Source organism: Buteo buteo, chromosome 22 (assembly GCF_964188355.1).
Source record: "Buteo buteo chromosome 22, bButBut1.hap1.1, whole genome shotgun sequence".
In the NCBI taxonomy this organism is placed as follows: domain Eukaryota; kingdom Metazoa; phylum Chordata; class Aves; order Accipitriformes; family Accipitridae; genus Buteo; species Buteo buteo.
The window spans coordinates 23335257-23353212 of NC_134192.1; the positions used below are offsets into that span (position 1 = coordinate 23335257).

Here is a 17956-nt window from a genome sequence, read left to right on the forward strand (position 1 = left end):
TAATGAAATTTCTGTATCAAAATCTGCATTTAAATTTCCAAAGATGAAGAAAGCCTGCACTACGTTTTCAGGAATGTGGCAGTCGTCTTAGCTTACCAAGGTTGCTTGCAGGTGCTTCATTTCCAAGGAAATAAAGGCAGAGTGCATTTACCAAAACCGCAAATGGTACATAAAATAACATACTGACAGAAAGCTGAGTGGATTTCATCAAAAAGGTAAGGATTTATTATTTTTTACAGAAAACTAAATACTTTTACAACCTTCATCAACTATTTCACCTAATTTTCATTGTCACACACTCCACCTATGCAGTACAAACATACACAGGCAATAATAATATTAGCGTCTTCATTCATGTACCATGTCAATGTATTTCCTGTGTATGATAATATATACAAAACAATCCAGAGTCCTGAACACGTCCATCTGCTGACAAGATTTCCAAACCAAAGAAATATTTTTTCAGCCACTGTGATCAAGCTTTGCAGGAGCAAAATTTGAATGCGAATTTCCAAAACTCGGGTTTCAACTATATAGCCCAATCCAAAGTCCACCAAAGAAAATTTGACTCTTTTACTTACTGGCTGGCTGGATCAGTCTCTTAGAGCAAAGTTTTACCAGCACATGTCTTGACTGATTTTTCTTGCAGGAGTAAATCCAATGGTACGTGACTACAATTACTCATACAGCCAGAGTCTTAGAAGGACATATACATTGCAAAAATACGGTTGACTAGTATTTCACAGAGAAATTAATTTCAAATTCTGTATTAGAAAAAAAGAAAACAATAACCTTTACTTCCTCCACTAACAAAGACAAAGTATGGTTTAAGCTTAAAAATATTTATTTGAAAAAGTCTGGAGTGTGTAAGTGTTTTCATTTCCCTACCTAATCCTTCGAATGAAATATTTGTATCCGAATCATATTCATCTCTTCAGCTAAACAGATCAGTCATGATGTAAACTGCATCCTGCAGCTCTTTTTCATGCATGCTGGGTTTGAGATCTGTAAGTCTGGAGTACTAAATTCAGAGCTATTTCTATTGGTAGTGTTGTGCAAACTAAACAAAGCTAAAGAGTGCAAGAGCACTTCTCTGGCTTTTGATGGTTCTATATTCTGCTCCTGTGATACCTGAAAGCTTATCTGATTCAGGTTATTCCTTATCAAACTGCAAGTGAGGAGGTTTGTTACAGAACCACACCTGGTCAAATTTTCTTCAAAAAACTGTTTATAAAACTCTGCCACTTTTGTTTCCATATACTTGTTGAGCACAGAGTTTGAAAGCGGCTCCGCACAGAGCATGATACTACTCCTTTCTCCAGCTTCATCTCCAGACAGGGACTTTACATTGGGCTTTTCAGGATGCTCACACAGAGGGAACTGACCTAGAGGAATATCTATGGACAGTAAAACAGGGCCATCGGGAAGTTCATCACACACATGGTCCAAAACACAACCTGAATCACACATACGGTCCCCCACATGGTCTCCCCCGATATGCAAGTCAGGGTAGTTTTGATAAATGCTGTTGCATGACCAGGATCTATACAAGTCCACCTGTTCAGTATTTTGTTCTCTTTTGGGGATATGTAAAGCTGGTGATACAGTTCCTTTAACAAGTGTTTTCTGATCCTTTGCAGGTACCTCTTTTATGGATTTCCATTGAGGACCGCTCCCATGTTCCATTTTGCTACTTCTAGCAGAGATCTCATCCTGCTTCTCATATCCATCAGCAAAGCCTTTGATTTTTGGGTTGTCTACAAGTTTCTGTCTCCAGATTCCCTCTTTATCCTTTTTGGATGCAGGAGGTTTGCGAGGCTTATCTTGATGACAGCTTTCTTTATATACGAGTCTAGTTAAGATGCCTTCTGCCAACATGATGACAAGTGTGAGTAACAGTCTAATCACCAGAGTTCCATGTAGTCCTGTGAGTGAAAGAAAGACAGGCAGAGTACCTCAAACTTATTTGGACAAAGAGGAACAATAATAATAAATGAACAATGCACTTTTCATAAAGACTGTGATTTTTCTTTAGAATATTCTTTTTCTTTAGAATGTTTATTTTTAGTAAACAGTAAACTGCATGCTTTTCTACAGTTTTAACCTCTACATGTCAACAAAACCCACTCTGAAGATACAGGAAGAGCATTAACCAGGTTCTTATCTGTGATATCACTTCTGTTCCTAGGTCTCTCTTCTGCATTGTGGCTAGTTGAGATAGATCATACTTACGAGCCGTAAAATCAGCAAAATTATTTACTTGTCTATATCAACATTTTCCACTGAGAGACAACAATTTCTAAGAGCTAAAAGGTGACATAAGAAGGAAATCAAGATCAAATTCAGACTTAGAGGTTGATTCTGAATTGGCCTGAGCCTTCCTATGAGGTGCCAAGATGCTTCAAAAGATGCTGGTAGTTCTTCAAGTGTAATAAAACTGCATCCCAAAATGCAGTTCACAAATTAAAAATATTTTTAGAGTCCCTCTTAATGATGATTTTAAAAGATACAAGTAGTTAATGTCTTCCCCAACAGTGATGAGTGGTACGTTTCTGTATCTATAAGCTCCACAGTTTTACTAAATACACATGAAAAATTAAAAGCTAGCCAACGTGTCTCAAGATAATGTACCACATTTACAGATGCCTTATCATTCCTTTTCAATTCACCTACTGTTAAAATCAATGGGGAGCTTTCCATTTAGAGCCGAGTCTGACCTAAACTCTCTAAGGAAAAGATCATCACCACTCCTCTTATGGAGGACCGGGAAAGATGAACACAAGAAAACCCCTCAGTTCTTCAAATGTCTTTTTAATCTCTGCATAATTCAACTACCTTTACACACCTCTAGTGTGCTCATGGTTTGAAATAGGGGGGAGAGGCAAGGGATGAGGCCCTTTTACTGAAGAGCACATAGCAAGTCTCCCAAAGAACATGACATACTGTCATGCCGTTTGAAATACACCAGAAATTCTACTTATATCATGGACAATTAAGGCTCAATACTTTTCACAGTGCTGGCAATTTACATCAGTAGTAACGCCGTGCAAGTCACTAGACAGCTATCCACACCAATGAAACCGCTGCAAATTTAATACGATATTTGATATACAACCAGAAAGATCCTCCTCACTCTACTCATTTGCTTCTAGCTATCAGCAACCAAACCATATACTCTCACTTACTTGTTCTAAAATTAAACTTGATACACTGGGTCACTTTTTTAAATCCCAGTACTCTTCCAGAAAGCTATTCTAAAACTCCAATTACTTGAGAGATGGAAATTTTTTACTTCCCTCCTAAATATACACACTGCTACAGTATAACCGTTTGCTTTTTATTTTTTCTGGGTTCTTTTTTTAGCTTGAATGGCACTGTTCCCCCCCGAAGCTGAAGGCAACACTGTAATTGCCATATGCCTGCAAGTGAGACCAAAGCAGACAAGAAAGGCCGTACACCATGCCTTCTCCTGGTTACATAGCATAACTGTTTACTTTATCTACAGAATCATTTACATATGCGAAAAGCAGGACAACATTTTCTTAAGCACTTAAGGGACTTGGGAAACCAAGTGCCATTTTCAAAAGAGGCAAGAGTACTTGGCAGTCTAAATCTTGCTGAACATCAATGGAATTTGGAATGCTGCACGCCTCATTTGCTTCTGAAAAACAGGACACAGGTACCCAGATCCTTATGTGCTAAAAAATGTTGCTGTATTGCTTTGAAAATGCTCATAGTGCTAATGTAGAGCTAAAATACGGTAATCTTAGCAAAACTGCTCTCTTTCAAATAAAGTAAATGGTGCCTGCATTCTGGAACAAAGCATAAGGAAAAAAAAAAGCACAAAAAGCCCAGACTTACCGATCCTAGTCGGGTAAGAGGCAGATAATCACATAGCCCAGAACTCTCCTACTACAGCTGCTATAAGAGAATAGATTCTTACATACTCTTTCTTCACTACTGTCTGTGTGGAAAAAAAATGACGAACATACGAGTTAGTTCCCCATTTTCTCCTCCTAAAACAGAAGTGATCCCACTGGAAAAGTGCGCAGTTTTTGAATACAAAGTGACAGTAGCTCTAAAAGAGGATGTTAAAAAAAAAAAAAATCAAGATGTTTCTGACCGTGGTGCAATGCTGATGAGTTGCTAACTGCCACAACACATCATTTAAAAACAACGAAGGCTACTAAAGGATCAGAGTGCCTGTACCTCACCAGGCTGTTCAAACTTGAAACTGAATTCCACCAAACGCTTCCATCTACAGAAGTTCAGTTTTGTTCTATCATCCACCCAACTTACAGAGGCAATGTGATTTACAGCATTTCCCCTTCTGAAACAAACAGCTAAATTTGTAGTCTCGTGACCTTCTTCTGATGGGGAAGTAGTTGACAACTCCATTTCATCAAGATTTTGATGAAACGTCATTTGTCTATAAAACACAAATATGAGAATCTGCCTCTCTGAAAGCAGTAGCCATCAGACAGCTGTGGGCAATCATGTCGCTCACTGACCAAAGCCACTTTCTCTGGGCTCAAAAATTACGTCTGTCTCAATGGCACATCAGAGGTGCCCCCATGGTGTTTTTAGCATGTCCTTCTCGCTCCAGCTGAAACCGAGCTCATGCACTGAGCCACAGCACTTCCCCCAGCACTAGATCCAGTCCATGGACAATTTCAAGAGTTTCCTCTTGAGGCCTTTTCTAAATTTCCTTTTTCTCATAAGATAAAAAAAACAAACCCCAAACCCCAGAAGTTGAATCTCAAAGTACTGGACAAATGATCTTAAAAAGACACTGTTTAGTGTAATGATAGGAGCGAGACACAAATGTAAAATAAAACTAGAGCGTAAAGATAACATTACAGCAACATATTGATTGCAACCTATCATACAACATGTTTGGGCAGTAAAATAATGATGTGCCTTAGAAATGAATTAATGTAAGGTTTGAAGTAACTATGGCCATAAAGGTCCAGTGGATTCCCTTTAAAATTATTCCTGTTCCCTCCTTATCACGTGTATTTCACAAAAGACTTCAGTTTTTATGGAGGCAGAATGAAAGCCATTTTTATTCCCACTGAATTTACATAAAACTCATTTGATATTTAAACGCTGTTTAAAATTACTTTATTTTAGTCATCTTACATGACTAATTTCTCCATGGTAGATGTGGTTGTAACTTCAACAGAGTACTCGTGCCCCCGGTCTTGGAGGGCAGGAAACAGGGTGGTTCAAATTCCATGTAGTTTTAAACCTTGCCTCCTTCACGGAGCTTGTAACTAGTGCCAGCTGCAGCTGTATTTTTTGTGCGACGGTTTCAACAAAACACAAAAGTAACAGAGAGAAAGGAAGAAATCAAGTTAGGTCATTAGTCTTGAGTGATTAAAAACAAGTCACCTTCATTTCAATTGTACTCAGGTGTCAAATGCAGCAATATCCAAGGAAATTTATATATTTCTATCGATAAGATCTTACAAAAAAACCCTTATACTTACAAAAATAAAATCAGAACAGGATAGAATCAAAGTTATTTCAGAAGCTGAAAACAGACCGCAGTCAGAAGAAACAATCAGCAAGACAAGCATACTTATCTGAATCCCGAGGCTAAACTTAAAGCAAAATGTATAAACAAAGAAAAATAAATTTGACTGTACCATTCCTATACGGAAAAAGTAAATAAGACAGCATTGTGTGTCACCATACACAATTATCATGTCACATGAGCTACAGCAGCATATAAACCAAGTCCCTCATTTCAGCCCAGACTATGTATTTTATGTGCATATAAACGTGCTATAGAAACTGACTACGCTGACCGTTTGGGTGGTTTTTTTTTTCCAAGCACAGCTGTTGCAAGTCTCCTGTCTTCCATTTAAACCAGCCGTACCTCATTTCAACAACCCCAACTTCCCTGAGTTTTCAAATACCTTCTCGCCCAACAGCTCCCCCTTCACCCGAACGGACGCTCCAGCTCTTCGGTGACGCCTCTTCTGACCGATTTAACAAAACACAAAACCCAAACCCGCCCCCGACAGCTCCCGCCTCCCCACCGTGGCCCACACTGACCGGGGGGGGCCACAGGCCCACACGGGTCTCTCTGCAGCAGGCAGGCACTCACGTTATCTGGGTAGGCCGAAATACTTTTTAAACCTAAAGAAGCGGCGGAGAGGAGGCACGGGGAGGTCACAGGGGAGCAAAGGCAACGGCTGAGGCCGGGTGGGAGGAGAGCTCACCCCGCAGCCCCGAGCGGACACCCGGAGCAGGCCCCCGAGCCCGGAGCTGCCGGGCGGGACCATTGCAACAGGCTCAAGCGCCCGGGGACGAACCCCCAGCGCTGAGGGGAGAAGGAAAGAGAAGGGGAGAAGACCCGGAGGGCTCGGGCCCTGACGGCGGGGCCGTTCGCCGCTGCGGCGGGCAGCGGACTCTCCTCACGGAGGGTGAGGCCGCCCGGCGGTTCCGTCAGCCCGCAGGGGGCGGGCCTTCACGCTGACTGACAAGAGGAACGCCCAATGGGGAAGGCGGGGCAGGCTCGCCTCAGTCGCTGTGTGGCGGTTGGTTGCCGCGGCAACGGCGCGAGGCGGCGGCCGCTGAGGGGAGGTGGGCGCCATTACGGTCCGTTACAGCGGCGTGAGCGGGCCCGGGTAGGTAAACGGGGGGTCGGGGTGAGGCGACGGCCCCTCGGCCGGCAGGCGGGGCAGAGGCAGGCCGTTAACGGGCTGCGGGAGGAGTTACTCGGTGAGCGAGGGCCGGAGGAGGCGGGCGGTCCCCGGTAGTCGGTGGGGACGGCGGAGGAAGGGCAGAGCCGCGGGGCCCGGCCCCGGCCCCATCCCGCTCCCCGCCTTGTCCTTACACCGGGCTTCAGCGGAGGGAAGAGGGACCGAACCGCGCTGGGAGCCGCGGTGCGTGGCGTTGCTGGGGTTTACCGCCCGTGGGCGAAAGTTAACGTGGATTTAGTGCCGCGTTCGCGGTTAGGAACCGTGTATCCGATCAAGTTCTGTTTGCACAAGCTAAAACTAACTTGTCCTACGTGCTGGGAAAGGGCTCAAAAAGGAATTCAATCAGATGGGAACTATATTGCAGTTGAGATTGTATTAATGATGGTGCCTGTTTCCTTTTTTTTTTTTTTTTTTTAAGGATTTTGAGATGTTATTCCAAGCAGCTGAAAATGAAGAAGTCTCCCAGGTGCCTGAAGGTGTCTTCAACAGGCAAACCTGTGAGAGAAGGAATTACTGTATATAGGACCAATTTTGATACTTCACAAATGCAACTCACTAAATATATGTATTTTGCATACTGGAACACTCTGAGTACTCAGTACTTACTGCGACACAGTGCTCACCTCCTGTAGTAAGACGGTCATTTCTACTTCACCTTAAGTTGACTTTCAGAATCCTTTTGCACTTCCCAAAGTTTTTCCAAAAGTTTACCAATACAGTTAAAAATTGTTAATAATAAACGTTTCAAAATTATTAATAATGAACTCTTCAATCTAAAACATTCTACCACGATCACATAATATGGACAAATCACGGCATGCTTGTGTGGGAACTCACTAAAAGATAACTACGTGGTAGTTATTTTTTTGTAGAGTGGGATTATTTTGTTTAGGTAGTGCTACCTGATCTATTCAGATAGGATTCACTGATCTAGAATGGGCTATGTGGATAATGAGCAATAAGTAAAGGCCTTCATTTTCCCCTTACACCTTGAATCAGCTCAAAATCAGAGGCTGGGCATGAGATAGGGAAATGTGATCACAGAATGCCTCTCTCTAGGCATTATCATACACACTTTCCAACTCTTGTATTTACATCACCAAAAAACCCTGAAAAAGCAAGACTGGCAAAAGAGGAAAACACCAAGTCAGGAAAGCTTAATGGCTTGTTCCCAGGTAATGAGTTGTCTCAGTGTCTTTTTAAATTGGCTATTAAAATTCTCTTACCATAATGGGGAAAATAAAGGAGAGAAAAGGTCTGATAAAGTTCTTAACAGAGGTTACTGATGAGTCTGAATCTAGACAAAAACTTAATAACGTTGTTCTTGGTAAGTTTCATTTCTTACATTTCTCAAGTTGTGGGCCCAAGGACACAGGACTAGCTAATACCTTTTTCTCAGGTTAAAAAAAAAAAAAAAAAAAAAAAAAAGAAAACCAAGATGCAGAACAGATCTTTGTATGCAGTGTATACATATACACACATACACAGTCTCTTACCAGTAATGGAGCTGCTCAGGAGCCATTCATTTACTCACCTACTTCTGCTGACTGCAACTGTACCTCGGGTTAATCCATTCTGGGCTTTGTCTTTGTAGAGTTAACCTGAACTGACTCTGAATGAAGACCCTTCAGTAAGGGACTAGCAGGCACCTATCTCTACCATGCACACCTCAAATTTCTATTGCAAGACATTTCTGGTATTTAAAATATGTGCAACACAAGCTGAATGATATCAGACTTTACAGAATTTTCCATGATATGCAGATTAAGGATCTTAAATGAGAAATGAATAAAATCTGACATTAATTGGTAGAAAAGTTTTATTATTACAGTGCACACCATTGTAACCTGAAACAGCAAGTTAAGTAAACATTATATGCACACATGCAGTTGTTTTTTTAAGCACATTTTTGAAAACTATTTGTATTGAGCTTTATATTAATGAATAACAATTTGGTTTTTTAAGACTTTTTATGAACAAACAAGAAAACCAGAGATTTTTCTGGGTCATACAAGTGAAATGTATATACAGGAAAGTAAATGAGATTCACTGTAAATTAGAAATAGCATCAAAAGCCCTTTTCCCTATCTTACATTATGGACTATTTCTTAAGACACTAAAAAAGGGCAAGTAAGTGTGAGAGACAAGCAATAAACACCATTAAAAGACATCGATGTAACTGATGGTTCTCCGCTGTGCATTAGTTGTTCAGACAGAAAACAAGCTGATCCTATAAATGGCAAGCAAGCAGCCTTCTCGCAAACCACTCTTTAAAGAATTAAGTTACTGGTTTCCTTCAAAGGATGTGAATTGAAGTCTGGGATTTGGGGAAATCCTACTGCAGTTTAGGGGCTGAGAATGCATCTTCTGTAGCTCTACAGAAGATCATCTAGGTGGTGCAAAACTTCAGCATGTAAAGCTTAAAAGAATGTACCTGCTGGGTCTACCAGGCAAACAGAAAAGGTAAAAGGGAATAGTTTTAGTTTAAAAATTTATCCTACACCGCCCTCTGGCAACACAAATATTAAATAACATAGTTCCCCTGCTGTGAGCAGCACACAGCTAATTAATTACACATTGCAAAAAAAGCAACTGCGACTGTTTGGCAAGCTCTACAGGCATGGGGTGAAGCTGATCTGCCCTGTCCGCTTCTGATTTGTAACTGCCTTGGGGAAAGAGTAGGAAAGCAGGTTAATTAGGAAGCGTATTCAGTGCTCTCCTAAAACCCCCCAAACCTCCAAAGACTGTTTTGGGTAGGTGTATCCTAAGTAATTAAAACCCATTAGTTGCAACAGGTGAGATCCAACCCAACAGACTTCACATGCAGCGGCAGCGGATGCGTTATGTTCACTTTGTTGTACAGATCCTGTACTTTCACAGAGCAGTATTTTCATTCGAAAACTCCACTTCTTTCAACTTACGGGACCACTTCAAGCCGTGAACAAAACATGCAAACAAATCAATCGTGTGAGAAAGCATTCTAAAACAATTTTATTGGAATGATACAGGAATGGTTAATATACAGTTAAGTCCTCAATGCCTGCCTTCTACATAGGAAAAAAAGAATAAAGAAATTAACAAATTCAGTTCTTGCACCCATCATTAGCCTAACACAGGTATGGGAAACAGAAAAACAGCATATAGGCAACAGATTCCTAGCACTCCTAAATTCATGCAAGATATCTGCATCAAAATGAATGCAAGTTTTACACACAGTCCCACAACAAAGAGATATTTTCGGTATTTTTCAGTTTGTGTTGGTGCCTTGTTCCCTGGACAAAGAAATAATTCAGTCTGTCTCAACAGAGCTTGCTTAGGAATGCTGATACAGTTTGAACGCTACCATATGGCAAGGGTAGGGGACCAGACGAGGGAAGTGACTTTGCTTTCTTAAACTTGGCAATTTTCTTGACCATCAGAAACAGAGATTGACCTCGTTTCAGAATGTTTTGGGTCGCTGAACCGACAGAATTTGGCAGCAACTTTCAATTACGGCTTCTCCAAAATAATGACTGTAATTCATGGAACTTACACCATACTTTCCTTACACAGGAAACACAGCAAATTGGCGTGAGTATAGTGGCTTGTGTGTCAAATTCCACTTTCTTTGCAAGACTTCACTTAGTATTCTTACATACTTCCTCAAAATTTAACCGCTAGTTTAGACACAGGGAAAGATTATGCCAATATTAAGAAAGAAAAATCACCTCTGTTCAGAAAGATGAAATCATACTGAACAACAAACATCAGACACTGGATTTAAAACATAACCTAACTTCCATCCCCAAAAGATCTTAAAAATAAGTTTCACAAAATTTCAGTAATTACTGATAAAGCCTGTTAATGAAAAAGCACAAATGCGTGTGTTAATCTTGAAGGTAAGGCAACATTAATCTATCCCTATGCCTTTTGATACTGTGCTTGCTTTTGTAAGCACAAGCTTCAAACTGACTCCCAGGCGCCCAAATTAGAAAAGATAAAACATGAATTCAATGTCATTTTAACCAGCTTGGCTCCATGCCAGATCCTGCTCACTCGGACATCTGTGGAGGTTTCATCATGAGCTGTCTAGAAGCAGAGCTGCTCTCCAACCAAAGCAACTAGCTGCATTTCTCTTTTAACAGATGTTGACAAAACCATCAGTTGTAGTGAACAGAAAAAAAGCCCCAAAGAAATGTTGGTAAGGGAAGTATTTAATTACTGCACTTCAGAACATTTTTGTAAACGTAAGTTTTTACTTTTAGCCTGTTCCTAATTCCAGGCTTCCAAACTAGGAACTGTAATCCTTTTCAGAAAGTATTTAGAAAGCACTGCATACATTTTACAGCATCAGTGTAAAATAACCGCAAGGCGATGATATGCTGCAGCCTTTTGCTGACCTGTACCACCTGCTTCTCTGTCTTCATAAAGCAAAGAAAATCAAAATGTGTGTGTGCAGAACTATTAGAATGATCCTCTAACTACAGCAAGGACTAATTATCTTTCTTACTGTCTTTTGATGCTTTTGGGGAATAAGTACATTATGTGGTGCAAAATGCATTTTAAATTACCCACACACTTTGTAAACCTGTTTCTTATCCTTCAGGGCACTTGTAATTATTTGTATTTTTGCAGAACATGGCCAAGAAATACAGACTATCTCATGAGCACTGGGAGAACAGACAGGTTAATATTGCACATAGTAATTTCACCAATACAAGCCACTTTAATAGATTTGCAATTCCTGTAATAGCTTCATGATATAGCAATAACAATGGAAAAAAAGGTTTTAAACCCTAAAAAAAAAAAAAGTCTTGCTTAATTACAATAGTTCTTGCTATTCAAACATTTATTTCCTCATTTGAAAAAATACTATATGAATCTAATGACTACTTGAACATGCAATAAGATGCCTAATGCTATAAGCAGTGTGAACTGGTATTTTTGTAGAGAAATACATTAAAGGCTTTCACCCTTACACAGGTAAGGAAATGCCATTTCTGGCCATTTTGGCTTATTTGCAACGTTGCCTGGGAATTAGCGCATACGTCACTGAGGTGCACTGAATCCTGCACGCAGACATGTAATCGCGTCATGCTTAGGCAGCTGTGTGATTAACTTGCCAACGGAGAGGCTGTCCATTGCCCAGATCCCTTTTTCTTTGTCAAAAGAGCCCACATTGATCACTTAAATGAGAAATACATGGCATTATTATTTTTTCTTATCGTCTGTACAGCGTGTTACAATACAAATCTTAAATAACCATTCTACAAAAGAACAAACACAACTTTCAAAAGTTACTACAATGGCTATACTACACGATACCACCTACAATTTCATCTGAAACCAGAAAAGACACTGAAAAATTACTGTGTAATTCAGTAACATTTTTGAGGCAACTCAGGCACTAAAGTTAGTATCTGATAAGGTTTTAGATGCTGTTGCTTGTTTTCCATATTTTAAATAGTTGGATCTCTAGCTATAACCCCATCTGTATTATTAGTACTAAAATAGTTTCTTGAGATTCACACAAAATGGACGAATTGCCAAGACAGTTTAAACTATGTGAAAATCATTCATGTCCAATTGCTTCAGTTTCCTATGCTTCCAACTTTGCAATAATACACTCTGTGCTCTCTACCTTTATGTTCACATTTTCATCTTGTGTTCAAATTTGTATTATGTACGGTGAATGCTGCAAGCACCAATCAAATGTTAGAAATCACATCTATATTTCTTGAAGCAGAGACAATTGTATTATTTTATAAAAAGCTGTGGAAATTCCCTTTACAGAACATTTAAGGCAGTTGAAATTCACGCTTGCTGCTTTGCCAGTGCTTCAGCTTCCTGAAATAGCAGAAAAGAATTACACATATTAGTACTTTATGAAAGGTGACAACTTACACATACCTGTGTTAGCAGATGACACAACAGAAACTGCAGCAGTACGTGATTAAGAAGTGAGCAGCACTGAACCCAACTCAAGAAAAGAGTCCTCGCTGCCTATGACGACATTATAAAACAAGTCCCATACAGTGCTGGCTTTAACTCCAATTCTAAGCTAGCTCAGGTAGTACCTGCAGGAATATTCCAACCTGTGTCCACAGCCAGTTTTGACCATGGAAGTTTAAAACCAAAGAAGATCAGATATAACAAGTTATCCCTCATTTCATGTTAGGACACAAGAACTATTTAGGGAGCAAAGATTATTTGAAGAACTATGGTTAAATGGAAAAGGAATTCTTAATTAATAAACATCTCCACATCCAAAAAAACAAAAGGGGGCTTGGGGGGAGGAAAACAAGAGAGGTCTCAGCAAAGACACAATTTACTTTCTGAACTAAACCCTACCAAAGAACAAAAAGCCAGCATTTAGCTTTTGTCTTCCAGAAGGGTGATCGGGGCAGCCTGCGAGTCGTTATTCCGACAGAGCTCGGAGCTGCTCCAGCACTAGACCCATACGTGAGGTCCGTCCTGGGGCTGGCAGCAGGTCTGTCCTGGCACCGGCACTGCTGAGTAATCCCAGCTCCCCGCTGCCGGAGGGGAAGTGAGTCAGCAGGGACATGCTCCCTGGGTGACCCGCTCTCCATGCCCAGGGCTCCCAACCCACACCTCTTCGAGGGACCTTCGGCTACACGAAAACATTCCTATGAAGCTTCTGAGGTGAAGGAACAGCTAAAGCAGTTCAGCAGACATACCAGCTAACCTCTAACAATTCGCAGTATGTTTCAGAAGGAACACTGAAAAACAATTGCGTGCATTTTTCAGTCTTCTTTCAGCCTTTGTAAGGTGGTCACAAATGACAATAGAAGAAATGCAAAAGGAATTTTTTTCTGAAGATGGTTTCTACAAGTGTACTTTCGACTGAAGATGAATTTAACTACCTGTTAGCAGCAACATGGTCTACAAGAAGATGAACAGAGGCACAGTGCTCTCACTGCAGAACTTCAGGGTGGACGGCATGGTTTATTTTAAAGGGAAAAGTTCGACATCTGCTCAACTCAACTTTTATGCAACGGAGTTGTTTGCTTTTGTGACTGCAGAGAAATACTGAAGATAACAGACTAAACAGTATTGTTGTTAACATGAGCCAGTATGCTAAACAAATAAAAAACAAGAGGAGGAAGGACTAAGAAGGGAATTTCCAAGAAGCCTGTAAGACTTGTAAAAGAGGGGACACAGTGGGTGACCCCAGCCTGCAGGGCAGGAAGTACCACGCATATCTCCCTTATCTTAGACATGGTGGATCTCTCTGGTTTTCCTGGCTATCTGCCCAAGCGCCTAGCATCGTGCTGCCTTTTAACTCAGGGGCGTGGGAACAGCCTCGCTTGGACTGCTGGCTCAGGTCTGCCCTGCTCCCGGACCGCGCTCTGCTCCTCTGGCTGCACGTCACGGGTCAAAGAGCAGAACCGGGACGTCACTGTGCAGTCATGCTGCTTGTGCGAGGGCATCCTATCCGTTCGTGGCAGAAAAGGCAGGTGAAGAATGAAGGAAAGATTAAAAAGAACTACAAAGCCTGGAAAAAACAAGGATGTTTGATATTCTCTAAAGGACAAACGGTTCTTTGACCGGTAAGAAAGAGGAGATGGTTCCCTTGGCATTGTAACAACTCCATTAACCAGTCATGGGCACTACAGAAGTGACATCTAGATTATTTTTTTTTTTTTCCCAGAAAGTGCAAGACAAAATACTTCTCTTCAAAACAGGCAGTGGTAAGCTGGAGAGGATTCCTGGTATTTCCCTCATCCCCAGGAAAGTGGGTCCAAGTAACTCAGAGAACATGCTAACCTATTTCTCAAAGGTCAAAATCCATTTCCTTGGGCATGGTCCTGCAAATTACCTGGGAAAGGCTCAGCTTTTCAGATTTGGCACTACCCCTTCTTTCATACTTTTCCTTATTTCTCCCTCAAGGCCCCTCACTCAGCATGCTCTCAGTCCCTAAATAATTAATCACAGCCTTTGACTTACAAAATCCTCTCCTTTTGAAACCCACCCGTATTGCTTGAAGTAGGGATATTTAAGATAAATTGAATGCCAACCTTCCCCAGGGTTTGTAGGTCCAATTGTATTCTCGGTGCCCAAAGCACAAACCAAAGCACCAGGGCTCAGTAAATAGTTACTTGCATCTCCCATGCTCACTTCTGAGCCCTTCTTGTTTAGCATTAATATCGGACCTTTGTGTTCAGAGTCAACTAACTTTCCACATCTCTCATAATGACATTTACTGGAGGTTTGCTGTCAAGGTCCTCTCTTGCAATCGCACACAGGTTGTTCCCAGACTCCTTCCATCTTATGCAGCAACATATGCAGAGGCAATGTCATTAGCTACAGTATTATATCCAAGCTGCATGCAGCTATGCTGTAAATGCCAATTTCAGCATCTACAAATCAGTTTCTCCTCCTCAGCAGCAGGCAATCAACTTGATTTGACATAATGTAATTGTGGGACAGATACCAAAAGTCACTAAATACAAGGTCACTTACGCAAAGGTTATCTTCATCAGCTCAAACGCCCCTCCCCAAGCTGTAGCAAGCAATATAAAAATTCAGCAGAGTACAACTGTATTATATTTCTCCTTTTTAAAACTCACCTTTTCCTTAGGTGAGGACGAAATCAGAGCATCCCTTAGGACAGAATCAGAGCAACTAATAGCCATGCAGACTGCTTCTGCAACCTGGCAGGTTAAGCAAGCAGCAATGTTCATAAATGTTACAGAGACAGATGACCTGATTCATTACGGCAGCAACTGCTCTCCAGTACCATTGCGCTTCCCAGATCTCGGCTGCAAGGGGAAACGCACGGGCTTTTCTGCATCCCGTGGTGTCAGGGCTGCTTTCTCACTTCTTGGCTCCGTCCTGCGTACTCTTTTCTACAGCGCTGTGCAGATGTTCCAAGAAACTTCAATAAGATTTACTTGACTATCGCACTGTGTGCAGCTGGCCTTCTGATGCCAGTGACACATGATGCTGGGGCACATATCACAGGTTTTGCTCTCTGCAACTCTCTGTATGAGGCAGAGTTTTTCCTCACTGCACCGTTCACATTAGTGGAGATACTGCTAGAAATTATTTTGGCTCCCAAAACTGCTTCAGTCTGACCCACAACTTGTAATGCTCACTTCTGATGGATCATCATCCACCTTTAAAATTAGGTGTCTTAGTGACATGCACAGCATGACTTTCAACTCTTACATGAATAAAGTTGAAAGGAACCATCGTGTTTATTCCCTGGAACAAGAAAGCTGGAAGTGACCTGGAGGATCCTGCCGCTGTCAAGTGAAACATATAAAGCAGGCTTGTCCTATCCTATCAAAATCAAAAGGAGAATTCCAGCCCATTGCATCCACAAAGCGGCAACCCAGTTTGTAATTGGCAAAGGAAAACAAGGCTTCAGATAACAAGCTGGAGGAAAAAATTACTCTGAAGCAAGACCATATTATTTCAAAAACATAACTCTGGTTTCAAGGTATTTTCTAGTACAAAAATCTTATCAAAATTTCACATGAATTAATTTTTTTCACTGAATTGAAATAATTCTTTGGTTTTGTGACAATTATTTTCATCTAGATTTCTTGTGCATTCTTCAGTGCAACTATTAACTACTCTTTCATTTGTTCCCAGAGTGTACGATAAAAAAAAAATAAAAAAAATCCAATGGTAAGAGACAATTATTACTAGTGAAGAACTTGACCCAGCTCTTCTTTCCGAAGCAACAAAAGTTTTTCCAATAACTTCAAAAAGAGCACTGTGGCTCTGCAGTGAGGATACCGAAAGAGCATCTGTACCAAACACTGAGTTTTTTGGGTAGAAGGAGGGGGAAGCAGATGCCTCCAGGGAACACAGCATCCTCCAAATAAACCAGCACGTAACAACAGTGTGTTGCTGTGTTGTTGAAGCCTGAAAGTTAGTTTCTGGAGACTGAGTATCAGACCAGCAGGTAGATTGACTGGGGCAATCACAGAACACAAAAAACATCCTACTATGAGCAGAGAAGAACAAGGTGTAAAATACCGGTTGTGGTTTACTGTAAGAAATATGCACACGTACCTTTGAACCAGGTGGCGCAGTCAAGCCTAAAAATGCATATACTGCATTGTTCTCTCGCGCTTCAAAGAAAGCTTCATAGTCCTTCACCGTGGGAGTCAGGGAGGGGTTGGAAACAAAAGCGAGAAGTATGAATTGTCTGAAATAATCGCGGCTCAATTTGGTGTGTTACCCAACCCTCACCGAGCAAACTGCTTCCTGTGGCTGAATGCAAAATTCAGAGTGTCACCTTAGATATTTATCATTAGCACTAATACCACATAAACTATACTGTCTGAAAAACGACAAGCTGGGAATTTCACTATCTGTAGCAACAAGATGCTGCTGTGAGGTGCTTCTGCCTTTCCCAGAGGGACAGCCTCCATAGCAAGGTAGTTGTTGTCACTGGTCTGGCATGGATGTCCCTCCTGCAGGAGCGGGCTGAGCCCATACCTTGTCATCTGAAACACTGATATCCCCAGCTGTCATTGCTAATTACTGATTAGTAATGGCAACCGTGCAACTACGGACATAACTCTTAAACCTGTTAAAAGTTAAAATTTAAACCTGTAAACTGAGAGTACACCTTTTCCCATCACATTTCCCATTAATGATTAGTCTATACAAATGAAGGAAATCAGGTGACACTGTTCGTTGTACTCATAGTGCACTACAGTTGCTCTAAGTATGCACACAGCCATTTCCCAGGACAATTAAGGTAAAAACAATGAAATAATAAAAGAAATACCAATGCTTCCTTCTCTGCCCTTTTTTGATTTTGAGGCAGAATGCAGTGCTGTACAGAGTACAAACAACACAGCTTAGTTGTCTCCTAAGTTAGGAAAGAGCAAGCAAAAGCCCACAGTGTGTCTCAGCAACAGCAGTTGCCAAACACTGACCAAATGAACCCAGATTTGTGCAAGTCCACCACTGTCCGAGTTACCACATACTTCCCTCGCTCCGATTTCCAAACTCGGCACATATCTGTCCTATGACTTTCTTTCTCTCCCTTTTTAACTGAAGCAACAGTACCAGCTTCTTCCAGCTTTACTGGGGAATGTTTTGATGCAGGAGTCCTGGCTGAGAAACCCAAGGCAAGACAGCAGCTCAGAGCAGGCTCAGTCTTGGGCTGAAGTCAGGGAGAGAGCTGCCATTAAGGGCATGCTGCTTCGCATGTCTGTCTGTCTGCTAGGCAAAAGCCTAAGAAATAGCAAATGCTGCTTGAAAATAGCAGCGTCTTC

At 41.3% G+C, this 17956-nt stretch overlaps 2 protein-coding genes across 11 annotated transcripts in view; both read right to left on the minus strand.

Moving 5' to 3' along the window:
• Positions 1-203: 203 nt before the first annotated feature.
• LOC142043105 (TLR adapter interacting with SLC15A4 on the lysosome-like) lies at positions 204-6247 on the minus strand. 10 transcript variants are annotated; one of them, XM_075053849.1, is made up of 4 exons: positions 5925-6018; positions 5143-5292; positions 3862-3964; positions 204-1925 (listed from the first exon to the last, which is right to left on the minus strand). In XM_075053849.1, the coding sequence occupies exon 4, from the start codon at positions 1876-1878 to the stop codon at positions 952-954; it is 927 nt and encodes a 308-aa protein (XP_074909950.1). In that variant the 5' UTR covers positions 1879-1925; positions 3862-3964; positions 5143-5292; positions 5925-6018; the 3' UTR covers positions 204-951. The 10 variants fall into 10 exon arrangements, with proteins under 10 accessions (XP_074909950.1, XP_074909955.1, XP_074909951.1 ...); XM_075053854.1 differs by lacking the exons at positions 5143-5292; positions 5925-6018 and adding an exon at positions 6116-6247; XM_075053850.1 differs by lacking the exon at positions 5925-6018 and adding an exon at positions 6116-6238 and having other exon boundaries at positions 3862-5292.
• A 3432-nt stretch (positions 6248-9679) lies between these two features.
• SH3BGRL (SH3 domain binding glutamate rich protein like) overlaps positions 9680-17956 on the minus strand; it is a 36625-nt gene continuing 28348 nt past the window's right edge. Inside the window, exons 3-4 of the mRNA XM_075054581.1 lie at positions 16740-16820; positions 9680-12539 (exon numbers count right to left, since the gene is read on the minus strand). Coding sequence (XP_074910682.1) covers positions 12507-12539; positions 16740-16820 — 114 coding nt within the window. The 3' untranslated portion in view covers positions 9680-12506. The remainder of the gene's footprint in view (positions 12540-16739; positions 16821-17956) is intronic.

What these genes read in the sequence shown, in the direction of transcription:
- LOC142043105 (XM_075053854.1), bottom strand. Translation starts at nt 1,878, where the DNA reads ATGTTGGCAGAAGGCATCTTAACTAGACTCGTATATAAAGAAAGCTGT.